A 25,343-nucleotide genomic window follows, 5' to 3' on the forward strand; every position below is an offset into this window, starting at 1 on the left:
GTGCATTCTTAACTGCTCATTTGGCCTTTCCCGCTGCTGATGAGCAATTTACCTCCTCTGTTCCCCTCGGTGGGGCGTTTTTTGGCAGGTGTACTGTGACAAAACCCTGTTGCGCAATACGAGAGGTTACCTATGCGAAAAACGCCTGGACGATTTTGTGTTCTGCGATCGAACAAGTGCTCTTAGTTTGCTTGATGTTTGGTTTTCGCAAAAAGGATATTTTAATCGTGTGATTAGCCCTTGAAGGTCCTTCAAGGAAGACATGATTTGTCTATCTATCGATTAATACCTTATTTGCTGGAAAATTATTGCTGTAAAGACAAGATGGCCGACCCAAGATTCGCACGTGTATCTCAAGATCCTCGCTTCAAAGTGAGTAATAACCTCTTCACGTCAAGTCAAGTTTTTTTTTATTTACCACAAAAATAATACATCAACATTTATACCAAATGTAATGCTGATCACGAAAAGAAAAGTGACGAAGAAGCCTAAAATTAAAGAAACTATAGGGCTTATAATATTAGGCTTTTTCTTTAGGATCGCTGATTCTTTAATTAATTTTCACATATATAAGCTTAGCGTCATTCGCTACTTATGAAACGCGAATTAAGTGTTAGTTCTGCGTAACTAGATTTGTTCTTTAATACTTTCCATGGCGTGTAATAAGTGCATTGTTTTATCAGCTGATTATTTTGTAAGCCAAATAAATTCGGTCCTTAGGGACTAACAAACTTTGGACCATTTCAAACGTAAATCTTGTTTTCAGAAAATTTCACGGAAAGAGAGGAAAGTTAAGGTTGATGGACGGTTTGAGAAAATGTTTACAGACAAGAGCTTTACAACAAAATGTAAGTCCAGAAACACTTAACATTAGGATTTACAGTGGTGTAATATATTAATTTGTGATAGTTATGTGCTTGTATCAATGTTCCCTTCTACTACTAAATGTGCTTCTAGTGATTATGGTAGAATCTGGGTATAGTGGTTTTAGGGTAGTGGCCCATTGTGCACTCCGTGTACATTACACGCCATTGAAGATATGCCAAGAATTTTGAAGTTCTGTGCCAAACACATGACCACTGAAGTGCCTTTCCCAGGGAAATGTTATGCAAACCGCCACGCCAACCCTGTCCCCTCCCTGTTAGGGAGAGAAATCTTAGATACTTTTGGATAACAACAGTTCATTACAGTGGTGGAAGTTTTCAAAAGCCAAGATAATTTTTCTTTGTGCCAATGCTTATGAGGTAATCTAACTCTGTCTTACCCTACCTTATGCCAAAGACCACAATTGAGCACCACTGAGTGCGCAGAACAATTTGGAAACCCATGACAAAGATCTTTGATATAACCTACATAAAATACAGCCTGGGGTACGTTTGTGGTATTTGGGGGGTTAAAAATCCCTTGTTTTACTGGGATGGTAAAATATTGTGGAAATTTTTAGAACTAGATCACAATATTTTTTACATGTAATTTGCAATATACTGTATGTTTCAATGTGACTGGCATCTTCATCAGTGAGACTGGCATTTTTCCTCCAAACCCGATACTTTTCTAGCCTTCTAAAAATTTGATTTCTTGTTGCTCTTGGAGTGCACTGATGATTTGCACAAATTATGTTGGTTTCTGAAATTGATTTAAATTAACGCTTAATCTATAGACTCATTTTAAATATCCTGAAAGCAGTAATAAATACTGTAACTAAATGTGCATGACTGTGTTTTTCAGATTTTGTTGATAAGCGTGGCTCAAGAGTTGAGAAAACATCGACAGAAGATCTCCACAAATTTTACGAAATGTCTGATGAATCTGACAAAGGTGTATTTCTAAATATCTTACATTGGGATTTCTCTTTTTGCTTACTTTAATGACTGGAATGAGCTGACATTAAAATACCTTGTATGTTTTGTTTTTTTTTTTTAATTTGTTTTATAGAAGATGAAGAAAATAAATTGCATCAAGAAGAAACTCAAGAGACAAAAGAGAAAACAAGAGAGAAAAAAGGGGCCAAATCCAAGAGGTAACATGTGTTGTGTTAACCCTTTATGTCCCAAAAGTGATCAGCATCTAATTTCTCCTCACAATATCGATAATTGATCAAACAAACAGGTCATGAAAATACAAGAAAAGATCACCAAACATGAAATGTGTTGATTTTTAAAGAAATTCTCCCAAGTAGTACTATAAGAAATATGTGAGAACAGTGAGGAGAATTTGTATATTGATGCTAGGGCTCAAAACAGTTAATCGTCAGACATACAAAGCAAACTCAAACCCCATTATGTTAAGGAGAGGGGAGTAACTGGACCCCCTCCCTCCACGCCAACTCCTTAGGGTTTTGTTCTGTTACAATACTCAAATCTCATTTTATCATCAATAGTTACAACTGTACCAGAAAATATAGTTGAAGTGATAACATCATATAACATTACCCCAGCTGCCATTTAGGAGTTTTCAGTTTCCCCCAAATCACCTCAATTGAATCAGACTTAATTAAAGTAAACAGAGATCAAATTAGACAATATAAAATTGGAGGAAAGTTCTAGGCTACATGCCAAAAACAAACCAAATCTGAACAAAAAAAGTTACAGCAGTCACTGGCTATTTATTCTTTAGCAAATCCAAGAAGGACAAAAAAGATAAAAAGAAGGGCAAACAAGTTAAGAAGTTGCAGGGGACTGACAGTGATGATGGAGAAAATGCTTGTGAAAGGACTTCAAATGAAAAACAGATCAAAAGCAAAGATCAACTTGAAGATGATAATGATGTCAGTTCGAATGAAGAGGTAGACATCGGCAGGGGAGAAGGAGACATGCAATCCTCATCTGATGAAGAAGATGAACAGAGACTTGGGCTTCAAATAGCAAAGGTGTGTATTTGCGTGTTGTCTTTTTGCTAATTCTTATTAACCAGCTTGTTTCCTAACATAACCCAGAGTCATTGTGCTCTTCGCATTCACATTGCTGCAATTACCATCGGACCATAATCACCTATGACTCGCTCCCGTCTGGTTTTATAGCTCAGTATGTAGAGCAGTGGTTGATCAAATGTAAAGGTCCTGGGTTTGATTCCCATCAAGATGTAAGATTTTTTCCTTTGCCTCATGTGGTGTCCCATGTCCTTACTAGGGCTAATGCTCAGTAGTAAATATAGGTATGGATTAAATTAGGAGTCATAGAGGTTGATTAAAAATTATACAATTTTCTTATGCACAATCTATCTTGGCCAATGAATAATTGAAGGGCTAAGTGCACAACCATATTAAGTCAAATTTTGCTGACTCAATGTTATCTATTTCGGCCTCATTTATCTTGAAAACTAAGTTTGTGAAACCAGTGAAACAAACCAGAGAGCAGTGTTCTCTGACAAAACTGAAGGTCACATGTAAAATTCCAATGCTGTTGAGCAAAACAAAAAGTTGACAAAAAATTTCACATACGATGGTTGTAATGCTCTCCACCTGAATGTTTTGGGATCATGGACTCAGCCATCCACTCAGATAATAGATAGTTTTGTTAAACTGAGGCTGAAATGTGATTGGCAAGATTATTGTCCGACTATATTATGAAAGGTGTTCATCATCGTTGTTTGAAATGATAGCTGCATGAGTTAAATTGTTTGTCTCATGATTGAGTCACATAGATTTGAGTCACAATTGTCCGACTGTTATAGGATGACATTGAGCACCCTTGGGGTGAAATGGATGTTTCAACAAAAACCACAGGAGAAGCAACCAAACGTCTTGCCGTGTGCAACCTGGACTGGGACAGAGTAACAGCAACAGATCTGTTTGGTAAGTTGTATACTTTAAAAAGGCTGTTACATGTAGTCTGTAATAATTATGAGGCAGAACCCACTTTTGTTGAAATATGTTGGTGGCAGTTGTTCAAAAAGCACATTATATTGTCCAGTGGAATTCATGTGCAGTAAGCTTTTGTTGTTGTTGGGGTTTTTTTTATTTAAACAATATTTTGTTTCCACATTTGCTCTAAGAGCAAAAAAGTGCTCATCGAGAGAGCTAATGCCATTTACATTAATTTTAAAACATCACGGTCAACAAGAAACAGCTAAACACAACTAAACAGCTAAATAAAACAACAACAATAATAACAAAAACAATAATAATAATAATAATAATAATAATAATAATAATAATAATAATAAACAATATATCTAAATTACAGTAATTTGTAACAGTGAGTTGTTATTGGGAAGTCGGACAGCACTGGGATGGTGCAGTGGGGGAAGAGCACTCACCTTCCCCTAATGCATGTGGCCCAGGGGCCCGTTTCTCGAACGTCCCGGTAACTTATCAGGCCCGATAAGTGTCTTTGGTGATAAATGTTTCTAAGCAGAAGTCCATTTTTGTTAGCTTTGAATACTAAATTTTAAAACCTTATAATTCTATGAAAACATTGGCCAAGTATCATGTCTCTAATCACTGTGTAATCGGCAAAAAAACATTTAAAAATATAGTTATCGGGCCCGATAACTTGCCAGGACTTTCAAGAAACGGGCCCCGGGTTTGATTCCCGCAGAGTTGAAGTCATATGTTGATTGAGTTTGTTGTTGGTTCTCAGCTCTGAGGGTTTTTCTCTGAGTACTCCAGTTTTCCTCTCTCCACAGAAATCAACATTCCCAAATTCCAAATTACGCTTAATACACTTTTTCTATGTTATTGTAAAAAACAAATTGACAGCAGTTTTTTTATGGTCTATACTCAGTTATATACCATAAAATTATGTCATAACATGTTCAAAACTATAAGAGTATAGACCATAGAAAACTACCTTCGATTTGTTAACTATAAGCTAACCCTTTGTAAGAAGGAGATTGGTTGAAACATTTTAGAAGTACTACACTCTCATTTTAAAAGTTTTATTTTAGACTGGGTTTGTTTTGGTAACATTATATCTTTTATTCAAAATGAAACTAATACTTTTTCCTTTTCCTTTTTCAGTATTGTTTAATTCCTTTAAGCCCAGGGATAGCATTATCCAATCTGTCAAGGTAACCATCAAGGTTAATTTCTGGATATCAGTTGATTGGATGTCAGTTGATAAAAGCTCCTTTGAAGTTGTGATCAGTTCTTTATCCCACCACTTACTTAATCCTGCTTCCCAACCTTCGTTTTCTTGCTTTTTATGCAGCTTTCATGAAATCTTTTACATTTTAGTAGACAGAAGAACATGGCTAATGAGCGGCGTCATTCATGTCCTCCTTCCCCTCTCCCCTGGATTGTACTGTTCCATGAAACATTGCCCTTCCCCCTTCCCATGGAAGGATTTTTGGTTTGAAACTCTCCCCTCACCCACCCCTCATAAATACATGTGTACCTTTGAAATCTGCAATTAAGTTTCATTTGATACTTTCCTTTAAAATCTTTGGCTTTTGAGACCCCCTCCCCCTCTGGATTTTCTTCCAGGGGGGAGGGGTGAGGATAATATCTGAAACTATAAACTCTTTCCCTATCCTCACTTTACTGTTACAAGTTCAATTTTTTAAACTGCCTAGAAATTTGTGAAACAAATCTCAATTCAAATTATACATCAAATGTAGATTTATCCTTCTGATTATGGCTTGGAACAAATGGGTAAAGAGGAATGCCTTGGACCTGTTCAGCTGAGAGATGATGAAAATGAGAACAGTGAATTGGGAGATAAAGGAAATATCGAGGTGAGATCTATAAAGAAAAGTAACTTAATGATAAGCAATTCATTAACCCTTTAACCCCTAAGGCAAAACGACATTTTCTCCAGATCCAAGTCTACAAACTCAATGTCTATGTATGATATACCATTTTAAAGCTACTCATGAGTGTATTTCTTAACTGATATAATTATGAATGAGAAAAGTTATAGCTTTGAGATAAATGGCCTTAAGACATAAAAATTTAAAACTTCAAAAACGTCCAAATCCTTGTGTATATTAGGTATACCCCTAAAATATAGCTTATTTTGCAGGTCTCAACATCTTCATTAATGTGAGAGATGTCTTAAGACCCACAACTTTTAGGGGAAAAAAGTTGAAAAGTTATGGGGGTGGTCAACCATATCACATATGGGAGGGGGTTAAGTTTTTATCCTTTTAATGGGTAGATCTTCACAAGACCATCTTGGTGTGAAAAATTCATAGAAATCTGTCAAATATTGACAGAGTTGTGGCCTTATGTGCCAAATGGCACTCTTAGGGATTAAAGGGTTAAATTACCCTTCATAAATATAACTCGTTATATTTTGCAGTTTTCCACACAACCATGACTTCTGTGTATTAATTAGGTTGGTTTCTTGCAATCTGAATTATAGGAAACCAGCAAGAAAACTAGTACAGTTCCACACAACCCCTCACCCCCACAGAAGGTTTTTGGTTTTCCTCCTCCCACTCCACCCACTGAAAAATTCAAATTACCGTCATATCTTCCTTTTAAAAACTCTTGTTTTTGAGATCCCTTTGCACTCCATTGACCTTCATGAGGGTATGGATATTTCTAAAATAGTTTCATGGTCATGTTTACTCGAATCTCTTTACGGTGGCCAATTTACCTTTAGTTATCAACTCTGTTGATAAACCAAACATTCGTTTCTACTCCCCACCGACGCAGCACCACAGTTTCTTTGGAACTAACTCCCTTAACATATGACATCAGACAGTTTACCGTGGCTGTATCTGCTTGTTATTAACATGGACTGCCTTTGCCTCGTCAGGGTTCAGAGTTTTCCATGGAGAAACTTCGACAATACCAGTTAAACAGACTCAAGTATTACTATGCGGTGATGGAGTGTGATTCACCAGGTAGATACAGTGGGGCAGAGCGGGCAGACGAGTATATCTGTTTAATTTAAACTTTGAATACCGGTAACATGCATTGACAAAATGGCAAATGTACAAAATTGTTTATGGAAATTGTTTCTTTGATGTTATTGTTTTTGTCACTTGTTTCGTGGTTAAAAACACCCCCATACATATATAGCAGGTACTTTTTCTGTTTCCAATTTAAAATTGCCAAATCCAAAATAAAAAAGGAAGTTAGAAGAGGAAGCATGATTGCCGCAATATAAGTTTTCGCACGATAAAATTTAGCCACCGAAGTTACATATTATAAATTTTCCTAATAATTCACTGTGTTGGAGCTTTATTATCCTGCCATTTGTAATTTAGGGAATGTTTTCAGAAAGTTGGCCTTTTTCTAAGATGCGATCTTCACTGAAATCCCGATCGCAAACTTTATGTCGATATTCGCGTAGATTAAAGAAGTCGTTTAAGTTGTCGCATTTGTCTTTTTGTTATCCTGTTTGAAATCATGATTGCACTGTAGGCTTATCTCGGGCTGGGATTTAGAAAGTTTTCCTTTTTTAACCAGCGACAGCAGAAGTGCTGTATGAAGAATGTGACGGAACAGAATTTGAACTGAGTGGTAATGTACTGGACATGAGGTTCATCCCGGATGATCTGGAGTTTGATCACGAGCCTCACTCAGTAGCCACAGAGCTACCAACTTCAGGCTCTTACACTGCACCAGAGTAAGTTACAGCTTTGAACCTGAAAATTCTCCTAGCAGTTCTTCAGACATGTCAGGGAATTTAAACAGGGACCAGCACTATATAAGGGATAGCTCTTCCCACCTTAGTCACACAGTCACCGCTTCAACGTCACGTTTAATAGGGTTGGCGGACATTGTGAGCAAAAGGAAGTAAACCTTGTGGAATCGGTATTTCAAGATATAAACCCAATTAACGTTTCTTGAAAAAATAACCTAAGCTGTTAAAATAATACTTTGGCACAAAAGATATTGCAAATGAGACGCAAAAACAAGTTAGCAAATCTCTAGCTTTATTCACGAGACAAATACGCATACAAATTTCAAATTTATTCTGCCAATATTCTATTGTTTATTGCCGCACGGCTCTGCGATGTTCACAGCTCAGTGTCTACAATGAATTGACTGGTGGCTTGGCCAGGTGACGGTGACGGCAACGACAGCGCCTTAAACCAATAGGTTTAATGAGAAAGACAATCGCTCTGCACGTGCGTTTAAAGTTTTGGTACATTTATTTCCCGTCTTTTGCAAAATAACAAAGTGAAATAACCAAATTCAAGGTTTCGTGGAGAACGTGAACACACGACGGCGAACTTTTCATTCTCTTACTTAACTTGAACGCCACTCTTACCGCGGCTCGCGGTTCGCGACCTCTCCCCTCCATGAATTTCCTGCTCGCTCAGTTTTTTGCGTTCTTCCCCGCTGATCTACGAGCAAAAGAGAGACTGTCGTACATAGTTTATTTGGTAAAGCAGGTTGGGGAATTGGCAAGACATTAAGTCCTGGTGTGGAAGGGAGTATCTGCTCATAGTCTACTAAAAGCATTGTACTGTGTGTAATGATATTTTAATCGGATTTCAGGTTTTCTACAACAGCTCTTCACCAAACAAACGTCAAACTGACGTGGGACGAAACAGATCCTGGACGGCAACGAGCCACCATGAGAAAATTCAACAAAGAGGACCTGCTTGAGATGGATTTTAACGCGTACCTGGCATCTTCATCGGATGACGAGGAACCTCAAGAAGGAAACGAAAACACGAATGAAGATCATGACTCTTCCGATGATGAGGACAGGAAAATTGACAAGTACAAGGTCGGTTTCCCCCTTTACGCTAGGTGTTGTCCCCTTTTATCCAATGGATAAGGGGTTTAGTTTCTAAAAAAAACTGCGGTGCTGCGTCGGTGGGGAGTAGAAACGAATGCTTGGTTTATCAACAGAGTTGATAGCTAAAGGTAAATTGGCCACCGTAAAGAGATTCGAGTTCTGGCGTTTCGAGCGTTAGCCCTTCGTCAGAGTGAATCAAGAAATTGTGGGGTTTTGTGTTTATATAGTGAGCAATGGAGCTACGCTGACGAAGGGCTAACGCTCGAAACATCAGCACTCAAATCTCTTAACGGTGGCCAATTTACCTTTAGTTATCAACTCTGTTGATAAACCAAACATTCTCTTTTACCCTAGCGGTACGTGGCTGTCGATCGAGAGAGACGGGCGAGAAAAATGTCTTTGAAAGGGGACGAGAGTCTTTAATGATAAGAGCCAGAAATTGCTGGGATTGTGTCAAGTCAGACAAGTGTGAGATCAGAGGCTGAGATCTTGTCAACTCATGTGGAAGTTTTTTTAAAAGTCATGAATTACCTGTTGGTGTGTGAAGTTCTTGAAAATTGTTCACGTTGAAGAAAGAAAGATAGTGAATTTTAAGCTCTGTCATGAAACAAGAAAGATGCCTGTATTGAATATGTCACGAGCATCATGATGGGACAACGAAAGACACTGCGTCTTCCGTGCGAGACTCACACTGGGAATTCAGTCTTTTCAGTTCTTTGTCCCGTGCTTATCTACAAAATATAGAGATTTAGAATTACGTTATGGCAAACGGGAAACGGCAGATATTTACACGTGACTATGTTTATCCTATATTTACCGCTCGCTGTTTTCAGTTTCTCAGTAAAATTAAGCAGTTCTGCGGTAGCGTCAAAATCAAGAATTGAGCTTCACTATTCTCATATTTGTACTCATTTTTTCAAGAAAACTTAAAGGCGAATCTCACGTTTGCGATTTACTATAAACGCGGTTCTAAATCTGAATACTGTTTCTTTCATCACACCAACAGCAACTTTTGAGGGAAATTGAAGACAAAGAGCGCAAGACCGACAGGGAACAGGAACTAGAGATTACCTGGGAACCAGGCCTGCGAGAAGCCACAGAGGATCTGGTGACAAGTAAGATAAAAGAGAAAGAGAAGAAGAAAATGACGCCATGGGAAACGTATCTACAGAATAAAAAGGAGAGGAGAAAAGAGAAACGAGGTGGAAAAGACACTTCAAAGAAACAGTGAGTTCAAAATCACCTGGGTGCAGTTGTTAAACAAAACTAAACCATTATTTTGACGACTCCATCGATTCAAATATGTTTTTTCGGCAATTCAAAGTGACACAAACGTTTGTTGTGGCGTAATGGTAGCCAATTTTCCGGCGTACAACTGTACGTCTTGTCTTCCAAAATCTAAAAACGTGCGTTTCGGCGTTGTGAGACAGGTTGAAGGAAAATTTTCATACTACATAAGACGATGTTATAAACAGTTTTAAACTTTGCAATTTTTCTCGTTTAGGCCTTCAACCCGCTTCTCGCACCTCCAAATTCATACCCGTCCAAATATCTTGTGATCAATACAAAAATAGTCCTTGGCCGACGCAAAAGCTGACCGGAAATGAATGCCACGCATGTGAACTTGTGGATCGCATGACAAGCAATGTTCTAAGAGGGGGTAGCACCTACACTCATTGGATCCTACCCCGAACTAGTCCCTCTCATGTACAACTCAAACATAATGCCAAGCAAAGACCTAAACATCCTATTCGCGAGCAAATGTTTTTTTTTTTACACTGTACGCACCCCTGTATTTGTATACCTGAAACGTGCGAAGTGTCCTGACAAGAATTTTACAATTTATGTATGTAAAATTGACAATTTTGATGCACATGGCGTTTTTAGACACACTGCACAGTGTACTTTGCCTTGCAATGAGAAAAATCGTTGAGAGACAAGTTGTACAATAGGTAGAAGTCGGTTGTACTTACTGCAACGGTTGCAGCATCTTGCGTCGCAAGGATTTTAGCTTTTGCAGAACGTCAAACTCGGTCATATAAGGCGCAACTTTCGTTGCAAGAGAAGTTGTACGAACCGTTGCGAGACAAACTGTACAGTGCAAACACCTCCTTGACGCTAGATTCCGTAATTTTCTCAAGTACGGAAACGCTGGTCAAAGTAGAATCGGTATGAACCATTGCCAGGCACGATAACCCTTTAAGCCCTAACAGTGATCAGCATCAAATTTCTCCTGTGAAATCAATGCTTATTCAACTCCTGGGGTCATAAGAATTAAGGATGTGATGACAAAAGGTGAATTTTCTTGATGTTTTAATAAATTCTCCCTAGTACATTCATAAGAAAAGTATAGGGACAACATAGGAGAATTTGTTCTTTGGTATTAGGGGTTAATAGGTCAACATGCAACCGGTACAAAGATTTCAGATAGTATATAGCTGTTATATTTCTTCTGTTTTAGTTTACCAAGGAGAGAGTCTGAGGAGAGTGACGAGATTCCTTCGGATGTTGATTTGTCAGATCCGTTTTTTAGCCAAGAAGTTTCTGCTGGAATAAGTAATGCAGGTGAGGACGGAAGAAGGTCCGGAGAAGGAAGGAAAAAACGAAAACGAACAGAGATGGAAACTGAAGGGGAGAAAAAAGCGAAGGTACAGTACTTCTTTTAGAGATAAAATTTGTAAGGATGCCATAGGGTCCATGAATGAATAATATGGGTGCATGAGGTGGGAGGTTACAGAATTTCTCTGCAGTCGATTTGACGAAAATTACCTTTCATGTTCCGTTGATTCCCGAGAATTGACCGAAAATTGCACGAAGGTTATATCTCGAGATACTCGGATTTCCTATGGGTGGTGCGTACTAAAACAGGGATATTTTTCCACAGTTTAAAACTATACGGAGAAAGCAGAATTTAGCAAGTGCTCTTGGTATCCAAAGAGAAAATTGGGGATAGCCATGCATTTTTTAGAGATAGTAAAGCTTCAATTTGGAAAAAAAAAACGCCATACATAGACCCATTCGGCTAACGCAATGTTGTAACCAATTCAAATCCTTTGGGCGTAAAATTTTTTGTTTTAAGTATTTCCATATCATTTCAATGTGAATGCTACACTATTATGCAAATGCAATAAACAAAGAATCTTAACCGCGGGGGATCTGAATTGGGTACAAGATCGCGTTAGCCGAATTGGTCTATTCCTTTATATTTTACAGCTTTTTAGAATTATCGTTGCTTAATTATCTCTAAAAAAATGCGTGGTTACCCCCAATTTTCTTTTTGGATTCCAATAGCCCTTGCTAAGATCTGCTTTTCCCGCATAGTCATAAACCGCGCAAAAATATTTCTGTATTAGTAGGCACCGCCCTCAACGGGCAATTATGTTAACTGTTTTAGGAGGAACTGGAGCTTCTCTTAATGGAAGATAAGGACGACCGTCAGCATTTCAGTCTGAAAGGGATAATGGACAGTGAAAAAAAGAAAAGCAAGAAAAAGCGGAAAAGGAAAGAAAAGGAAGAGGAAATGGTGGATGATAATTTTAACGTGGACTTGAAAGATTCTCGATTCGATGCTCTGTTCACTTCTCATCACTTCGCTGTAGATCCCTCAGATCCACAATACAGGTTAGATCAATGTACAAACTCTCTTTACTACTCCTCAGTTAATCGTGGTAGTTTAGTTAGGAGAATTTTACATCAATCAACGCAGCCTGTGATAAAGCTTCGCTTGCGGCTTTTGTTTCGTTGTTATCTCCAGGTGTCACCCATTATGATCAACCCCAACATTCACTTTCTTACATGTCTCGTTTCCGATGCGGTTACTTTTGTTTTGTTAACGGAAATAAGGTAGAATTTGACGTTTACAGTCAATCCACGTCACGCGTGAACGGTTTTTTTTTTTTTTTTAATTTGAACGGAGTTTTGAAATTTACATGTCAGTTTTGACAACGAGATTTCTGAGTTCCCGTAGAAATTTCCCTAGTTTATTGACGGTATAAAGCTATGAATTTTTCTTTAAGTTACAGCATTAACTATTTCAAGAATAACAATTGTTTCCCAAGTATTTTGAATCTATTTTTCAGTTAATGCGTTTTTTTCGGAAAGATTTCCAGAGAAATGGTCAACATCCCATTCATAAGTTGGACATTACAAAGAGAAATTCGAATGTTCATTTCAATCTCGGAAATACTGGTCACACGTGACGTGGATTGACTGTAATATGGCTCCATTATTATGACGGTCACTGTCATGTTCTTTTTTTTTTTTTCAGTAACAAATCTTTACAGTACTGGTTGTAAGTTATTTTTGTTTTGAAAATATATTCAAAATATGTTTACTGAATTTGTTGCAAACACGTACCCGTTTTGAAAAAGACATGCTGCAAACATAATTGGCTTTTCTGACAAATTCGCGACGAGTGTGGAGAATTGCATCGTACTGTCACGAGTATTGCATCTTCCAGAGAATATCAGTTGGTATCGAAATGCAGCAGTAGATAATTGAGATGTTACAAAAAATAAATATTCAAGCCGTGAAAAGGACAACATCACATTCAAATCTCCTCTTGTCGAGAAAGGGTTGCGTGGCGGTGCGTCATGTTTGGCGCGATGTGTCATGGGTAGACTGCCCCCCCCCCCCCCCCCTCCCTTGAAAAGGTTTAAACAGAAATTTATGAAGCTAACATTGATTCCTTGTAAACAGGAAAACTAAGGCCATGGAAACAATTATAGAGGAAAAGCAGAAAAGAAGAGACACTGAAGAAAAAACGTCCCGGGTCAGACATAAGAAAGGTGAGTAAAATACTTACTACATACGTAATGAGTTGGAGTTGTGTACTGTAAATTGAACACTGATTAGTGTAAAACTCGCATTCTGATTGGTCTGGAGGAGCACAGACGCACGTCTGACGTCTTGAGCCGCAGAACGTTCTTGTAGTCCTCAGTCGTAAACTTTTTAGACACAAACGGAATTGGTAAAATTTGCGTATTTCTACATATGCTACTGGCAAATTGACTATTTGTCAATTTTGACAGGCAAATCGAATTCATCTGATTGTCGATTCAGTGATATTTCGCTCTGCTATTTTCATTGCAGGAGAACAAAACCAAAGAACAGATCCTAGGTAAGTTCACTTTAGAAATCCACCAGCGTTGGTCCCTATCTGTAGGACTATAGAATACTTATGGTTGCGTCGTCTACAGGCGCTAGCGCATGTCTTTGAAAGAGCGGAAAGACCAGGGCTTGGGGTTTGATGGGTAAACCGTCTTACAACACCATGCATACCGTTTAACTTAAAACAGATACGTGGGCCATGTTGTTTGAAGCTTGATTAGCACGAATGCTGGGTCAACTGTGAACACAACTAATAAGTTGCCTTGATAATAGACCTTTTCCGAGTTGAATTTACAGCTTGTCCTTGCGTTAGTTTACGCTTTCCATCCCGAAAACATCAGTGTCTCCAAATCGCAAAGGAAAAAAAACTCCCGCAAAAATTCCATACCATACGGTATCTTACTTGTGGTTTGATACGTCGTTGCGACTTATTTGAAATCAAACGTACAAAAGCAGTGGAAAGTTACAGGTTTGACCCCTGTATGCCTGTGACCGTTCAAAAACTCATTAATAATTCATAAGCCCATTGACCTACATACATCACGTGCAGTGACATAATATCGATAAACCTCCTCCTCATTAGTATGCGGTGTTTTTTTCGTATTCCAATTTCCAATGTTCACAAAAGCATCATTGTTATGAACTCTCTTGACACATGCTTTTCCAGGAATGTTTTTGAGGCCGTTCAAAAAAACTCGCACCACTTGTTTTATCGGGTCCAAAACCACTCGGCTGCGCCTCGTGGTTTTAAACCCGATAAAACACTACTGCTCGTTTTTTAAACATTACTTCTCAAACTCATTAATAATTCATGCAGTCAAAAGCCAATAAATGACCTCCATTTCGGTCAGGTGGATGAATCTTGATACCCCAATGAAACACCAGATGAAACACCACCAGGTTTTCATCTGAGATGAAACATGTTTTTCATCTGAGATCAAACATTTGCATTTTAATGAGATTAATTTCTTATTGTTTCATTTGAGAAGACATGTCAAAAACTCGGGCTTCGTGCTTTATCACGGGTTCCAAATACCTCGAAACAGATGAAAGCACTCGGCCTGCAGCCTCGTGCTTTCATCTGTTTCTCAGTATTTGGAACCCGTGATAAAGCACTCGCCCTCATTTTTGACATATTACATAAAGCACTTCTCTTGATACTTATTCCCTAATTTTTGTGTTGTTTTCTTTAGCCTGTCGCTCCTGGTGAAATCAGTCAAGTCCAAAACAGGACAGTTCCATGAAAAGAAGCAGAAAAAACGACTGATGCATTCATGACATAATGAAGCACAAAGATTGAGGATAAACAGAATACCGCTTAGCACCGTTTTTGATTAGAAAGTCAACATTACAAGTTTAGCTTGCAAAAACAGTGGCTGCAGATTGGTTTTTATCCCTACTTTCACTTCAAAATGAGCATCTTCCCTCTGACAGTGTTTACGAAACCAACAACTATCTGAGCGATACCTGGACAATCAAACCTTCAATTTTTTTATGAAGTGGATTTCCAGTAACGTTTAGGCATCAGTTTGACAAAGTCTGCAGCTCAGGTGATGTATCAAGCTTAAGCTTGACCTTTCCTCTCCGCACTGCAAAACACAATCTGGTCCGCAGTCAATACCAAATTTCTTCCCCGCGAGCTGTCCATTTTCCATGATTTAAACTGTCGAGTACTTCTTAGAACTTATCCTTTCGATTTACCGCTTCAAAAGGGTTAATTTTCTTTCTGTAAACAGCACATTCGAATCTAAAAAATTACAACAATATGGCCGCTTGCTCCTTCTCAGTTCCAGGTACTTGACGTCACAATAGTAAAAAACTCCCGTCCGTTCCCTCCTGACATACACCAAGATATTGCATTTTGATTAAACCGTTTTCGTTAAAGACAACAAGAACAATAAGAGAAAAAAATATCCCCTCTAGGCGAAAACTGAATTTGATACATGTTCAAAGATGCACATTTGCGACTACCATGAAGAAAACGCCACCAAAATTTCGACACGGTCTGCCCTGAGGGCATTCCGCGTAATAAAGGACTACTCGTCGTCCAGTTGAAAGTGTGATGATTACAGCAAACTCGGTGTTACGCGCCTCGTTGGCTATTAGCTTGATAAAAGCTAACATACCTTATTTCAATTGAGGATGATATTATATTGCGTTAGGTGATCTACTACCATTCGCAGACCAAAAAAAACCTTTGTTGGATTTTAAAACATATTTTAGCTTTTGATCAAAGAAATCATTTGAGCTTTACTGCAAGGGATTCATAACGTGCTTGAAACAACTGACTTCTCAACCTTAGAGGCTAAGAGATTCCGGCGTTTTATCTCCAGTTTCTTACGTATATAAAGAAAGTAGAATAGCCCCCCCCCCCCCCCTTCCCCTCCCTCCTGGATGAAATGTCGGTTTATCTTCTTTCGTTAGGTTGCCGTTGCAGTTTCCCAGGGTGGGGAGAGACGACGCAACTCAAATTTTCTCGTTGAAGGAATAACGTTTAGCTGTTCTATGTCGCTCACTTCCGACTGTAGATTCGCCTGAACTATAGTGATTGTCACTTCTGTCTTGAATGCAGGAAACTGAGTTTCGAGTCCTCTCCAACCAACCATATTTTCACAAAATATGTTATATCTTGCTTTTACCCGATTTCTTTGTTCCTTTCGTATAACAGTGATCCTATTTAAATAATCGAGTGTTTTTGTCGAGCAACTATCGGCTGATAGTTGCCCTGCGAAGATTTGATGTTCTTAAAACAAATACCGAGGCTTATTTGCTAATTTTAATTAAGAATAATAAATTTCCAAGGGGCAACCATCAGACCGATGGTCCCAAGGCAGAAGCATTCTATTGTTTTTATTGTTCATCACTCAATTTTCTTCCGAACAGAAGTCATTGAGACTGGCATTTCGAATTTGCAGCTCATCAATTTGACACTTTAAGGCGAAAGGTTAAAATGGTCAGAACAAGGCGAATGAACACCATACAGGATAAAATGCCACAAAAACAGCCTGTTTGTTCACTGGTTTGTTAGTGAACTGCAAGAATAAATGTGAGATGTTTGTGCGGACGAGTCAGTATTCATCCGGGCATTTTCTCCCGACGGACACTATGCACTGACAGTATCTCTCCTTGGATGAACCCTATCACATCACGTGATCAATTGAAACCAATCAGTAGCAGTCAACTACAAGTGGAAATATGGCTGATTCACTTTGAACGAATACTCTGAGCTGTCTTCTTCATGTTGCACTGTTGTAGTATCAACTGATAAAGAGTGAGGAAATGGCAGTTGTAACAGCGATGAATAGACTTTCTATGCAATAAAATTCGTACCTGGCTACGAGGCTTAAGGGAATAAAACAACTGAAATAAAATTGAGGCTTAGAGATGAATAATTAATTTATTTTATTTTATTCCCCTTAACCTCGTAAACAAGTTACAATTTTAAAATTTCGACTTAATTAAACCTATCGCAACTTAATTCAACCTGTGATAAACAGAAGTCCTATTAATTATTAAAGGCACTAACTTGGTTCTTTTTCTTTTTTCTTTTATTTTTATAAATAAATTATTTTCCACTTTAGGATTGCTAGTTTATTTCATCTGTGTAAACAGAAAATATGAAAAATTTGAAAAAGTCTCAGATACTTCACATTCGACTCCTATCAAAATCCAGGAAATAGTACCATCCTTATCGAAAGATATGATTATAATACACTGTACTGTACATGGGCGGTCCCAGGAAGTCTCGATTACAAGGGTCCAAATACGACCTATTCCCCAGTAACCACTAAGGAAAATGCCTCTCAAGGTTTATTGTATTAATAATGTACATCATCAACATGACATTTATTTTGCGTACGAGATTAAAATTTATTTCGAAGCAAACGATGTTTCCAAGGCAAAATTCCTGTATCTGCTGCACTGTACAGATTTGACAAAATTTATTAAATGCATCATTTGAGACCGATCGAGTCTCTTCTTATGCTTTCCTTGCATTCATCCGACTTGCGGCTTTAGCAGTAAAGAATCATCGCATTTCTTTATCAAATATAACATCCTCGATAACGTTCCTGGGTCAATTAGAACTACGATGCTTTTTCTTTCTTTAGTATAAACACATTTCATTATTTGAACTGAGGTAGAGCGAAGACTATTTGAAAGGGAGTCCGGACCTTTGATAACCGTTTACTAATAAAAACAATCACAACCTTGCGATACTTAAAAATTAACAAGCTATTTACAGTTCTTTTAACGAGTTCCTAGTCATCGTTGTCTTGTCATGATGATCCTCCCTCGTGTAAGCCATCATAAATGATCCCCTGGTCTTTTCTTCGTTTATTACAGCTCCACATTCGGTAGCTACAAAGCAAAGGCAACAAAAAGATACATTTGAGTGACAACTAGAAAAGTCTGAAATAATCGCGTATAACAAGTTTAGTGCCCAGTGACGAAGGAGTTTGTTTTCGCTTTCTCTACCCTCTATGCTTTGTCATTCTATAAAGGATTTAGATATTTACTGGACCGACTTCAAAAACAGCTTGTTTACATTTTCAGATCGAGACTTAATCGTTTTCTGATCAAGTCATTCCCCACCATGTGTGGCTGCAACGTAAAACGCTAGGAAATATCATATTGGCCATCACCAAGGGAGTATGAAAGGCTAACCTATTTTGGAGTGAAAGTTTACTGGCCTCACATCAAACAATTTCCAACTGGAAAACAATCCTGAGTGATAAAAATAAAACAACAACAACAACAACAACAGAAAAGCAAAGAAGGAAAACAACAACATTCAAAAAACGCATTTGGTTGTTAGGAAAACTGTTTTTTTTTCCTTTATATCGGAAAATATCAGGTTTTAAAATTTTGATTAAATCAGAACTAAAAAAGCGAAATTGGAGGGACTTTTGTGCATTTTGTAGTTCCAAAAGCTCTGCATTTCAATAGCAGCTTACTTACTTTCCAGGTCAACTAGATGGTCAACTATTCCTTTCCACTAAACTCCATGGTGACGTCATCACCAATAAGTACAAATGGAGCCCAGTGTTTCACTTCACTACACCTGTCACATTCCCTCATGCATTTCATGGCTTCGTTCAGAGCCGCACTGGCACTGTTCCCTTGTTGTAAGTGCTGGTAGAAACTTTTCATGAACTCCATTGTGGCCTCGTCATCTATCGCCCACAATGACACCAGAACAGACCGAGCACCGGCACCCAAAAATGCCCGTGCGATGCCAACCACACCCTCAGCCTTAATCTCCCCGCGGGCACTATGACAACAACTCAATACAACCAGTCTTGCCCGCATCTGAATATTCAGCACATCTCTCATAGTTAAAACGAAGTCTTCCTCCACAGGAGCCCGTGATACTGGTATAGGGTTTGGTGCTAAAGCAATTTCTCCTGTTTCCATCCGCCCGTGTGCTGCAATGTGCACCAAACCAACTGAAGAGAGTCGTTTTAACACTTCATTCTTCGTTGCCTGTCTTCCAATGAGCGGTGTAGTGTGAAGTATTCGCCCAATCATCTGCACCTCTTCTTGTGCGAATGGCAGCTGCTGTAACTTCGTCCTCTCGAAAGTAACATCTTGCACCCAAGGATCACCCACGAGAAGCGCCCCAGTCTTAATGTGGTAATCGGCAGGACAATCTGCGATCAATTTTAAACTTGTCAGCGATGGAATCACCCGCACTCTGAAAGATTCGCAAAGGTACCTTGAATCTGAGTCTATGAATGCAGGGAAAGGAGCCAAACACAATAGACCCTCGGGGACGAATATAACTTCGTTGTCAACCAATAAGTCTTGGATAGGACTAATGATAGTCTCATATAATAAATTTAAAGCACTTTGCTGGAGATGTGAGGATTTAGTTAGTCCCTTCTCAGGAAGGGATCTCTCATCTGTAAGGTTTTCTTCTCTCGAGGTATCCAATGAACGATCCTCACATTTGAGAACAGCTCTTACATCAATTTCCTGCCTTGCGGTTGACATCAAGGAGCTCAAGAAAGTGTCGACATCAAGTTCACCATCGGGGATCTGTTTTCGTCTTAACTGAACATCCTCTCCTTTCTGGAAAACCCACAAAATTACTTGTTGGTGTTCAAGCGCTATGAAAACTGTACTGCAAGGAAGAAAACCTGAAATGTCAGCTACAGTCTCTATTTTTGTGCCAGTTTCTACTCGGGTGTTTTTGGCTGCATACCTGAACTCCAAGAGATCTTTCAGAGCCTGTGCACGTCCCTGCTCAGCAGATAACAGAGCCTCCATAATCTTGCCTTGCCATAACAACGAACGCCATAAACTAACGTATGCATACTGGTGCAAATTGCGCAAGCTTACCTTCCAGTCGTCCTTAAACACAAGATGATGTCTAACATCATTGAGCGTTGTTACGCTTTGTTGAAAACAATCTGCAGCTTTAAATATAGAGCCAGTTGATTGAAAGACCGTACCAAGCCAATAAAATGAACGGCCAATTCCAACTTTGTCCATCACTTGTTTTTCATTTTCTATGGCACGTTCAAGGTAGTCTATGGCTTTTTTGAAATCGCCAAGACTGTGATAAGCGACGCCTAGATTAGAATACGCCTTTCCTTCCATAGAAATTTGTTCAAGGTCTTTTGCAACTTCTAGGACACGTTCAAAGTACTCTATTGCTCTTTCCGAATCTCCAAGAACGCCATAAACACTTCCTAGATTACTATACGCCTTTCCTTCCCCTGAAATGTCTCCAACTTCTTTTGCGATTTTTAGGTGACGTTCATGGTAGTCTATGGCTTTTTTGAAATCTCCAAGACTGTCATAAGCGTTGCCTAGATTAGCATACGCCCCTCCTTCACCTGAAATGTCTCCAACTTCTTTTGCGATTTTTAGGTGACGTTCATGGTAGTCTATGGCTTTTTTGAAATCTCCAAGACTGTCATAAGCGTTGCCTAGATTAGCATACGCCCCTCCTTCACCTGCAATGTCTCCAACTTCTTTTGCGATTTTTAGGTCACGTTCATGGTAGTCTATGGCTTTTTTGAAATCTCCAAGACTGTGATAAGCGTTGCCTAGATTACCATACGCCTTTCCTTCACCTGAAATGTCTCCAACTTCTTTTGCGATTTTTAGGCGATGTTCATGGTAGTCTATGGCTTTTTTGAAATCTCCAAGACTGTCATAAGCGTTGCCTAGATTACCATACGCCCCTCCTTCACCTGAAATGTCTCCAACTTCTTTTGCGATTTTTAGGTCACGTTCATGGTAGTCTATGGCTTTTTTGAAATCTCCAAGACTGTCATAAGCGTTGCCTAGATTAGCATACGCCCTTCCTTCACCTGAAATGTCTCCAACTTCTTTTGCGATTTTTAGGTCACGTTCATGGTAGTCTATGGCTTTTTTGAAATCTCCAAGACTGTGATAAGCGTTGCCTAGATTACCATACGCCCCTCCTTCACCTGAAATGTCTCCAACTTCTTTTGCGATTTTTAGGTCACGTTCATGGTAGTCTATGGCTTTTTTGAAATCTCCAAGACTGTCATAAGCGTTGCCTAGATTACCATACGCCCCTCCTTCACCTGAAATGTCTCCAACATCTTTTGCGATTTTTAGGTGACGTTCATGGTAGTCTATGGCTTTTTTAAAATCTCCAAGACGGTGATAAGCGTTGCCTAGATTACCATACGCCCTTCCTTCACCTAAAATGTCTCCAACTTCTTTTGCGATTTTTAGGTCACGTTCATGGTAGTCTATGGCTTTTTTGAAATCTCCAAGACTGTGATAAGCGTTGCCTAGATTACCATACGCCCTTCCTTCACCTGAAATGTCTCCAACTTCTTTTGCGATTTTTAGGTCACGTTCATGGTAGTCTATGGCTTTTTTGAAATCTCCAAGACTGTCATAAGCGTTGCCTAGATTACCATACGCCCCTCCTTCACCTGAAATGTCTCCAACATCTTTTGCGATTTTTAGGTGACGTTCATGGTAGTCTATGGCTTTTTTAAAATCTCCAAGACGGTGATAAGCGTTGCCTAGATTACCATACGCCCTTCCTTCACCTAAAATGTCTCCAACTTCTTTTGCGATTTTTAGGTCACGTTCATGGTAGTCTATGGCTTTTTTGAAATCTCCAAGACTGTGATAAGCGTTGCCTAGATTAGCATACGCCTTTCCTTCACCTGAAATGTCTCCAACTTCTTTTGCGATTTTTAGGTGACGTTCATGGTAGTCTATGGCTTTTTTGAAATCTCCAAGACTGTCATAAGCGTTGCCTAGATTACCATACGCGCTTCCTTCACCTGAAATGTCTCCAACTTCTTTTGCGATTTTTAGGTCACGTTCATGGTAGTCTATGGCTTTTTTGAAATCTCCAAGACTGTCATAAGCGTTGCCTAGATTAGCATACGCCCTTCCTTCACCTGAAATGTCTCCAACTTCTTTTGCGATTTTTAGGTCACGTTCATGGTAGTCTATGGCTTTTTTGAAATCGCCAAGACTGTCATAAGCGTTGCCTAGATTAGCATACGCCCCTCCTTCACCTGAAATGTCTCCAACATCTTTTGCGATTTTTAGGTGACGTTCATGGTAGTCTATGGCTTTTTTTAAATCTCCAAGACTGTGATAAGCGTTGCCTAGATTAGCGTACGCCTTTCCTTCACCTGAAATGTCTCCAACTTCTTTTGCGATTTTTAGGTCACGTTCATGGTAGTCTATGGCTTTTTTAAAATCTCCAAGACGGTGATAAGCGTTGCCTAGATTACCATACGCCCCTCCTTCACCTGAAATGTCTCCAACTTCTTTTGCGATTTTTAGGTGACGTTCATGGTAGTCTATGGCTTTTTTTAAATCTCCAAGACTGTGATAAGCGTTGCCTAGATTAGCGTACGCCTTTCCTTCACCTGAAATGTCTCCAACTTTTTTTGCGATGTCTACGTCGCATTCAAAGTGTTCTAAAGCGTTTTTAAAATTTCTTTGTCTGTAAGACTTGTTTCCAAAATTGTTATACAGCTTCTTCTCCTTAAGTTTCTCTCCAGTTTTCTTTACAATTTTTAAGTCACTTCCATGGTTTTGTGTAGGTGTTTTGATATTTTCGATGCTTTTTGCATCTCTGCCAGTTTGGACCACAAAGGTGCCATTGTCCTGTCAATCGTAAACAACCAATCATAGAACCAGTAACTTGTGGTTGGTTGATAAATCGCAATTGGTTTGCTGATTTTTTTGTTTTTAACTAGCCGTTGAAATAATCTGTCAAGTGTTATACCACGAAATTGAACTTTACACTACTTGATTTTTAACAGCTAAGGAACGAGAACACATTTATAATCAATCTTAATCGACGTCGACATCCGCTCCGAAGCCTCCGAGCAAGCTCTCTTGTAGGTCAGCCGCGGAAGACAGCTCGAGCGAGAGGATTGGGGCTATCCTTCCGACCCCCCCCCCCCCCCCCCCCCTTCCCCTTCCCCCATTCCTCCTGCGGCTGACCTAAAAGAGAGCTTGATCACAGGCTTTCCGCACCGTGCACCATTATACACTCACATACCGCCATGAACCAATTAAGATTTGTTCCCAGCCTTTCGTGATAAAAGATTATAACAGCTTTTAGAGAGAGGAAAAACGACAAATGGACAATGATAGTAAAAAACTATAAAAAATGAAAATTTGACATTTAAAAACGTTAACACGTTTTAACAAATGTTAACAAGTTCACCTGTTTAATAATGTGGAGTTGTCTCGAAGATAACAAGAAAAACAATTTTGTATGCGGGTTTGCCTTGTTTTCTTTTCATCTTCTCCTAGTCCTTCTTCTACATTATCATTGACTTGTTATAGCCATCATTTATAGAACCTTGATGTCATTGAATTCTGTAGTTTTGTTTCGTAATTCGTGCCTTTTTTGAATAGGAACGGCTTCAAAGTAAAAATGTTATTCACAATAGAAGCTCTTCGTGCACATTTTGATGTTCAATAAGGAAACTTATTCTTAGTCAATGCAGTAAACCATTTCAATATGCTTAACTTTTTTACAACAGAAATTTATTAACTAAAGAAATATTTATTTAGTTTGTGAACATAAAGAGGTTAACAAAGAATAAGGATTGAAAAAGCAGGAAAATAAAGCACAATACACCCTCACGCAAAAACGCTTTTCCAATTAACGAAAAACAGAGGGAAGCGGATATTAATGTTTTTTGCTCAGATTTATGGCAAGCAATCTATCAAAGTTAGTTGTTTGAATGGATGAAGAACTTTCTATTAAGTCTAGTAATTTTTTTGGATTCCAAGGAACTTGCCAATAATCAAACTTTGCTGGTGGTGCGTAAAAAAGGTTTTAAACTTTAATCTCTTTATGACGAACCCAAGTACGTGTGGAAGTGTTAGTCAAAGTTTATGGGCCAATCGCCAGTTAGCGTTTAGGGAGCCGTAACCACTTTATGATGTTATCTCAATCGAAATAAAAGAAAAAGACTCAATAGATCTCTATACTCTGCATGGGCGTTTACAACATGTAAACTCAAAATAAATTCGTTTTATTTTTTATTCAAACCTTAGACGCCAACTAGCATAGTTTCGTTTCAACAGCGAGGTATTTCTAGCCCTGGAATAACTCGATACTGTCGTTCATGGTTAAAACTCATCGCAAATATCTTCCAAAAATTTAGAAATCAAAGCACCTCAATTCTTGAAACAAACAAGCGGTTAATGGACAAAAGAAAGAATGTCAAGACTTTTTTCATTAGTAATTAAGTTGTTTTGTTTTTGCCCGAGGGACATTCAAAATAATTCTGTTCACGTATTCCCTACAAATTTCATGTTTTTGCTAGTCGGATAAGATCTTGTTGTTTTTCTCGTATTGTACGAGATGGTTTTCTGGTAAATTGGAAGTGGAGTTTGACGGACAAATAAATACATTTCCTGTTCGTATTGGAGTCTTGTGGACATAATTATTTGGTAACAGAGCGAGGTTCTGTGGACGTTTCAATATGAGTGCGGGAGATGACGAGAATGTTTTAAACGAAGCCGATGCAAATGAGGACATCATCGATACAGTCAAGAAACAGAAACGGGTCGCAAAAACGCAACTTACGAAATTTTATACTCGCTTGATGAAGTTGATGACGGAAGAAACCATTGACAGAGATGCTATTCTAACAGCCCTTGAAGAAAGAGAAGAAAAGAAGATGGAAACGATCCAAATAGTGGAAGATTTAGTCGTTCTCTACGAGAAGAAAGTTGACAAAAGAAATGTGGAATGCTCCAAAGACGAAATAGACAAAGTGATAGAAGACACCGACAAACAAGTCGCGAACGTGAAAGATTTTCTCTCTTCTTTCTTACAGAAGACACCGTCGTAACCTTCGAGTGATTCGTCGATGAGTGAATTTAAAGGAGGAAACTTTCCAAAACTGATTAAAAGAAAAAAGAAGTTACCACCTTCGACGTACAAATTGTCGAACCCGAGAAGAAGTGATGAAATTCCCAGTGATTACAAGGATCCCCTTCAATCCGCAAAACCCAACGAAAATTCGCAAGAATTTGGAGGCCATTAAGTCCGTTCGCCCTGGCAACGCAAGAGATTTAAAGAGGGTTGCAGATTTCTTGTACGTA

General features: G+C 38.8%; 2 protein-coding genes across 6 annotated transcripts in view; one reads left to right on the forward strand and one right to left on the reverse strand.

Annotated features, from left to right (window-relative positions):
- The first annotated feature begins 141 nt into the window (after positions 1-141).
- On the forward strand, positions 142-15,570 carry LOC146455066 (ESF1 homolog). Of its 2 annotated transcripts, none has more exons than XM_085094750.1 (17): positions 142-372; positions 767-848; positions 1,729-1,818; positions 1,936-2,020; positions 2,617-2,869; positions 3,673-3,793; positions 4,961-5,010; positions 5,560-5,676; positions 6,705-6,792; positions 7,361-7,520; positions 8,399-8,633; positions 9,652-9,872; positions 11,107-11,293; positions 12,040-12,266; positions 13,344-13,432; positions 13,737-13,764; positions 14,948-15,569. In XM_085094750.1, the coding sequence occupies exons 1-17, from the start codon at positions 325-327 to the stop codon at positions 15,030-15,032; spliced, it is 2,166 nt and encodes a 721-aa protein (XP_084950876.1). In that variant the 5' UTR covers positions 142-324; the 3' UTR covers positions 15,033-15,569. The 2 variants fall into 2 exon arrangements, with proteins under 2 accessions (XP_084950876.1, XP_084950877.1); XM_085094751.1 differs by having other exon boundaries at positions 155-372; positions 1,939-2,020; positions 14,948-15,570.
- Positions 15,571-17,274: 1,704 nt separating this feature from the next.
- Positions 17,275-25,343, reverse strand: part of LOC146455067 (uncharacterized) — a 37,820-nt gene continuing 29,751 nt past the window's right edge. For all 4 annotated transcript variants that reach the window (XM_085094739.1, XM_085094741.1, XM_085094742.1 and 1 more), the window contains 2 exons: positions 18,714-22,877; positions 17,275-18,113 (listed from right to left, as the gene is read on the reverse strand). In XM_085094739.1, the coding sequence (XP_084950865.1) occupies positions 18,738-22,877 (4,140 nt within the window). In that variant the 3' untranslated portion in view covers positions 17,275-18,113; positions 18,714-18,737. The remainder of the gene's footprint in view (positions 18,114-18,713; positions 22,878-25,343) is intronic.

This window comes from Pavona decussata, unplaced genomic scaffold, assembly GCF_977016875.1.
Source record: "Pavona decussata unplaced genomic scaffold, jaPavDecu1.1 SCAFFOLD_286, whole genome shotgun sequence".
In the NCBI taxonomy this organism is placed as follows: domain Eukaryota; kingdom Metazoa; phylum Cnidaria; class Anthozoa; order Scleractinia; family Agariciidae; genus Pavona; species Pavona decussata.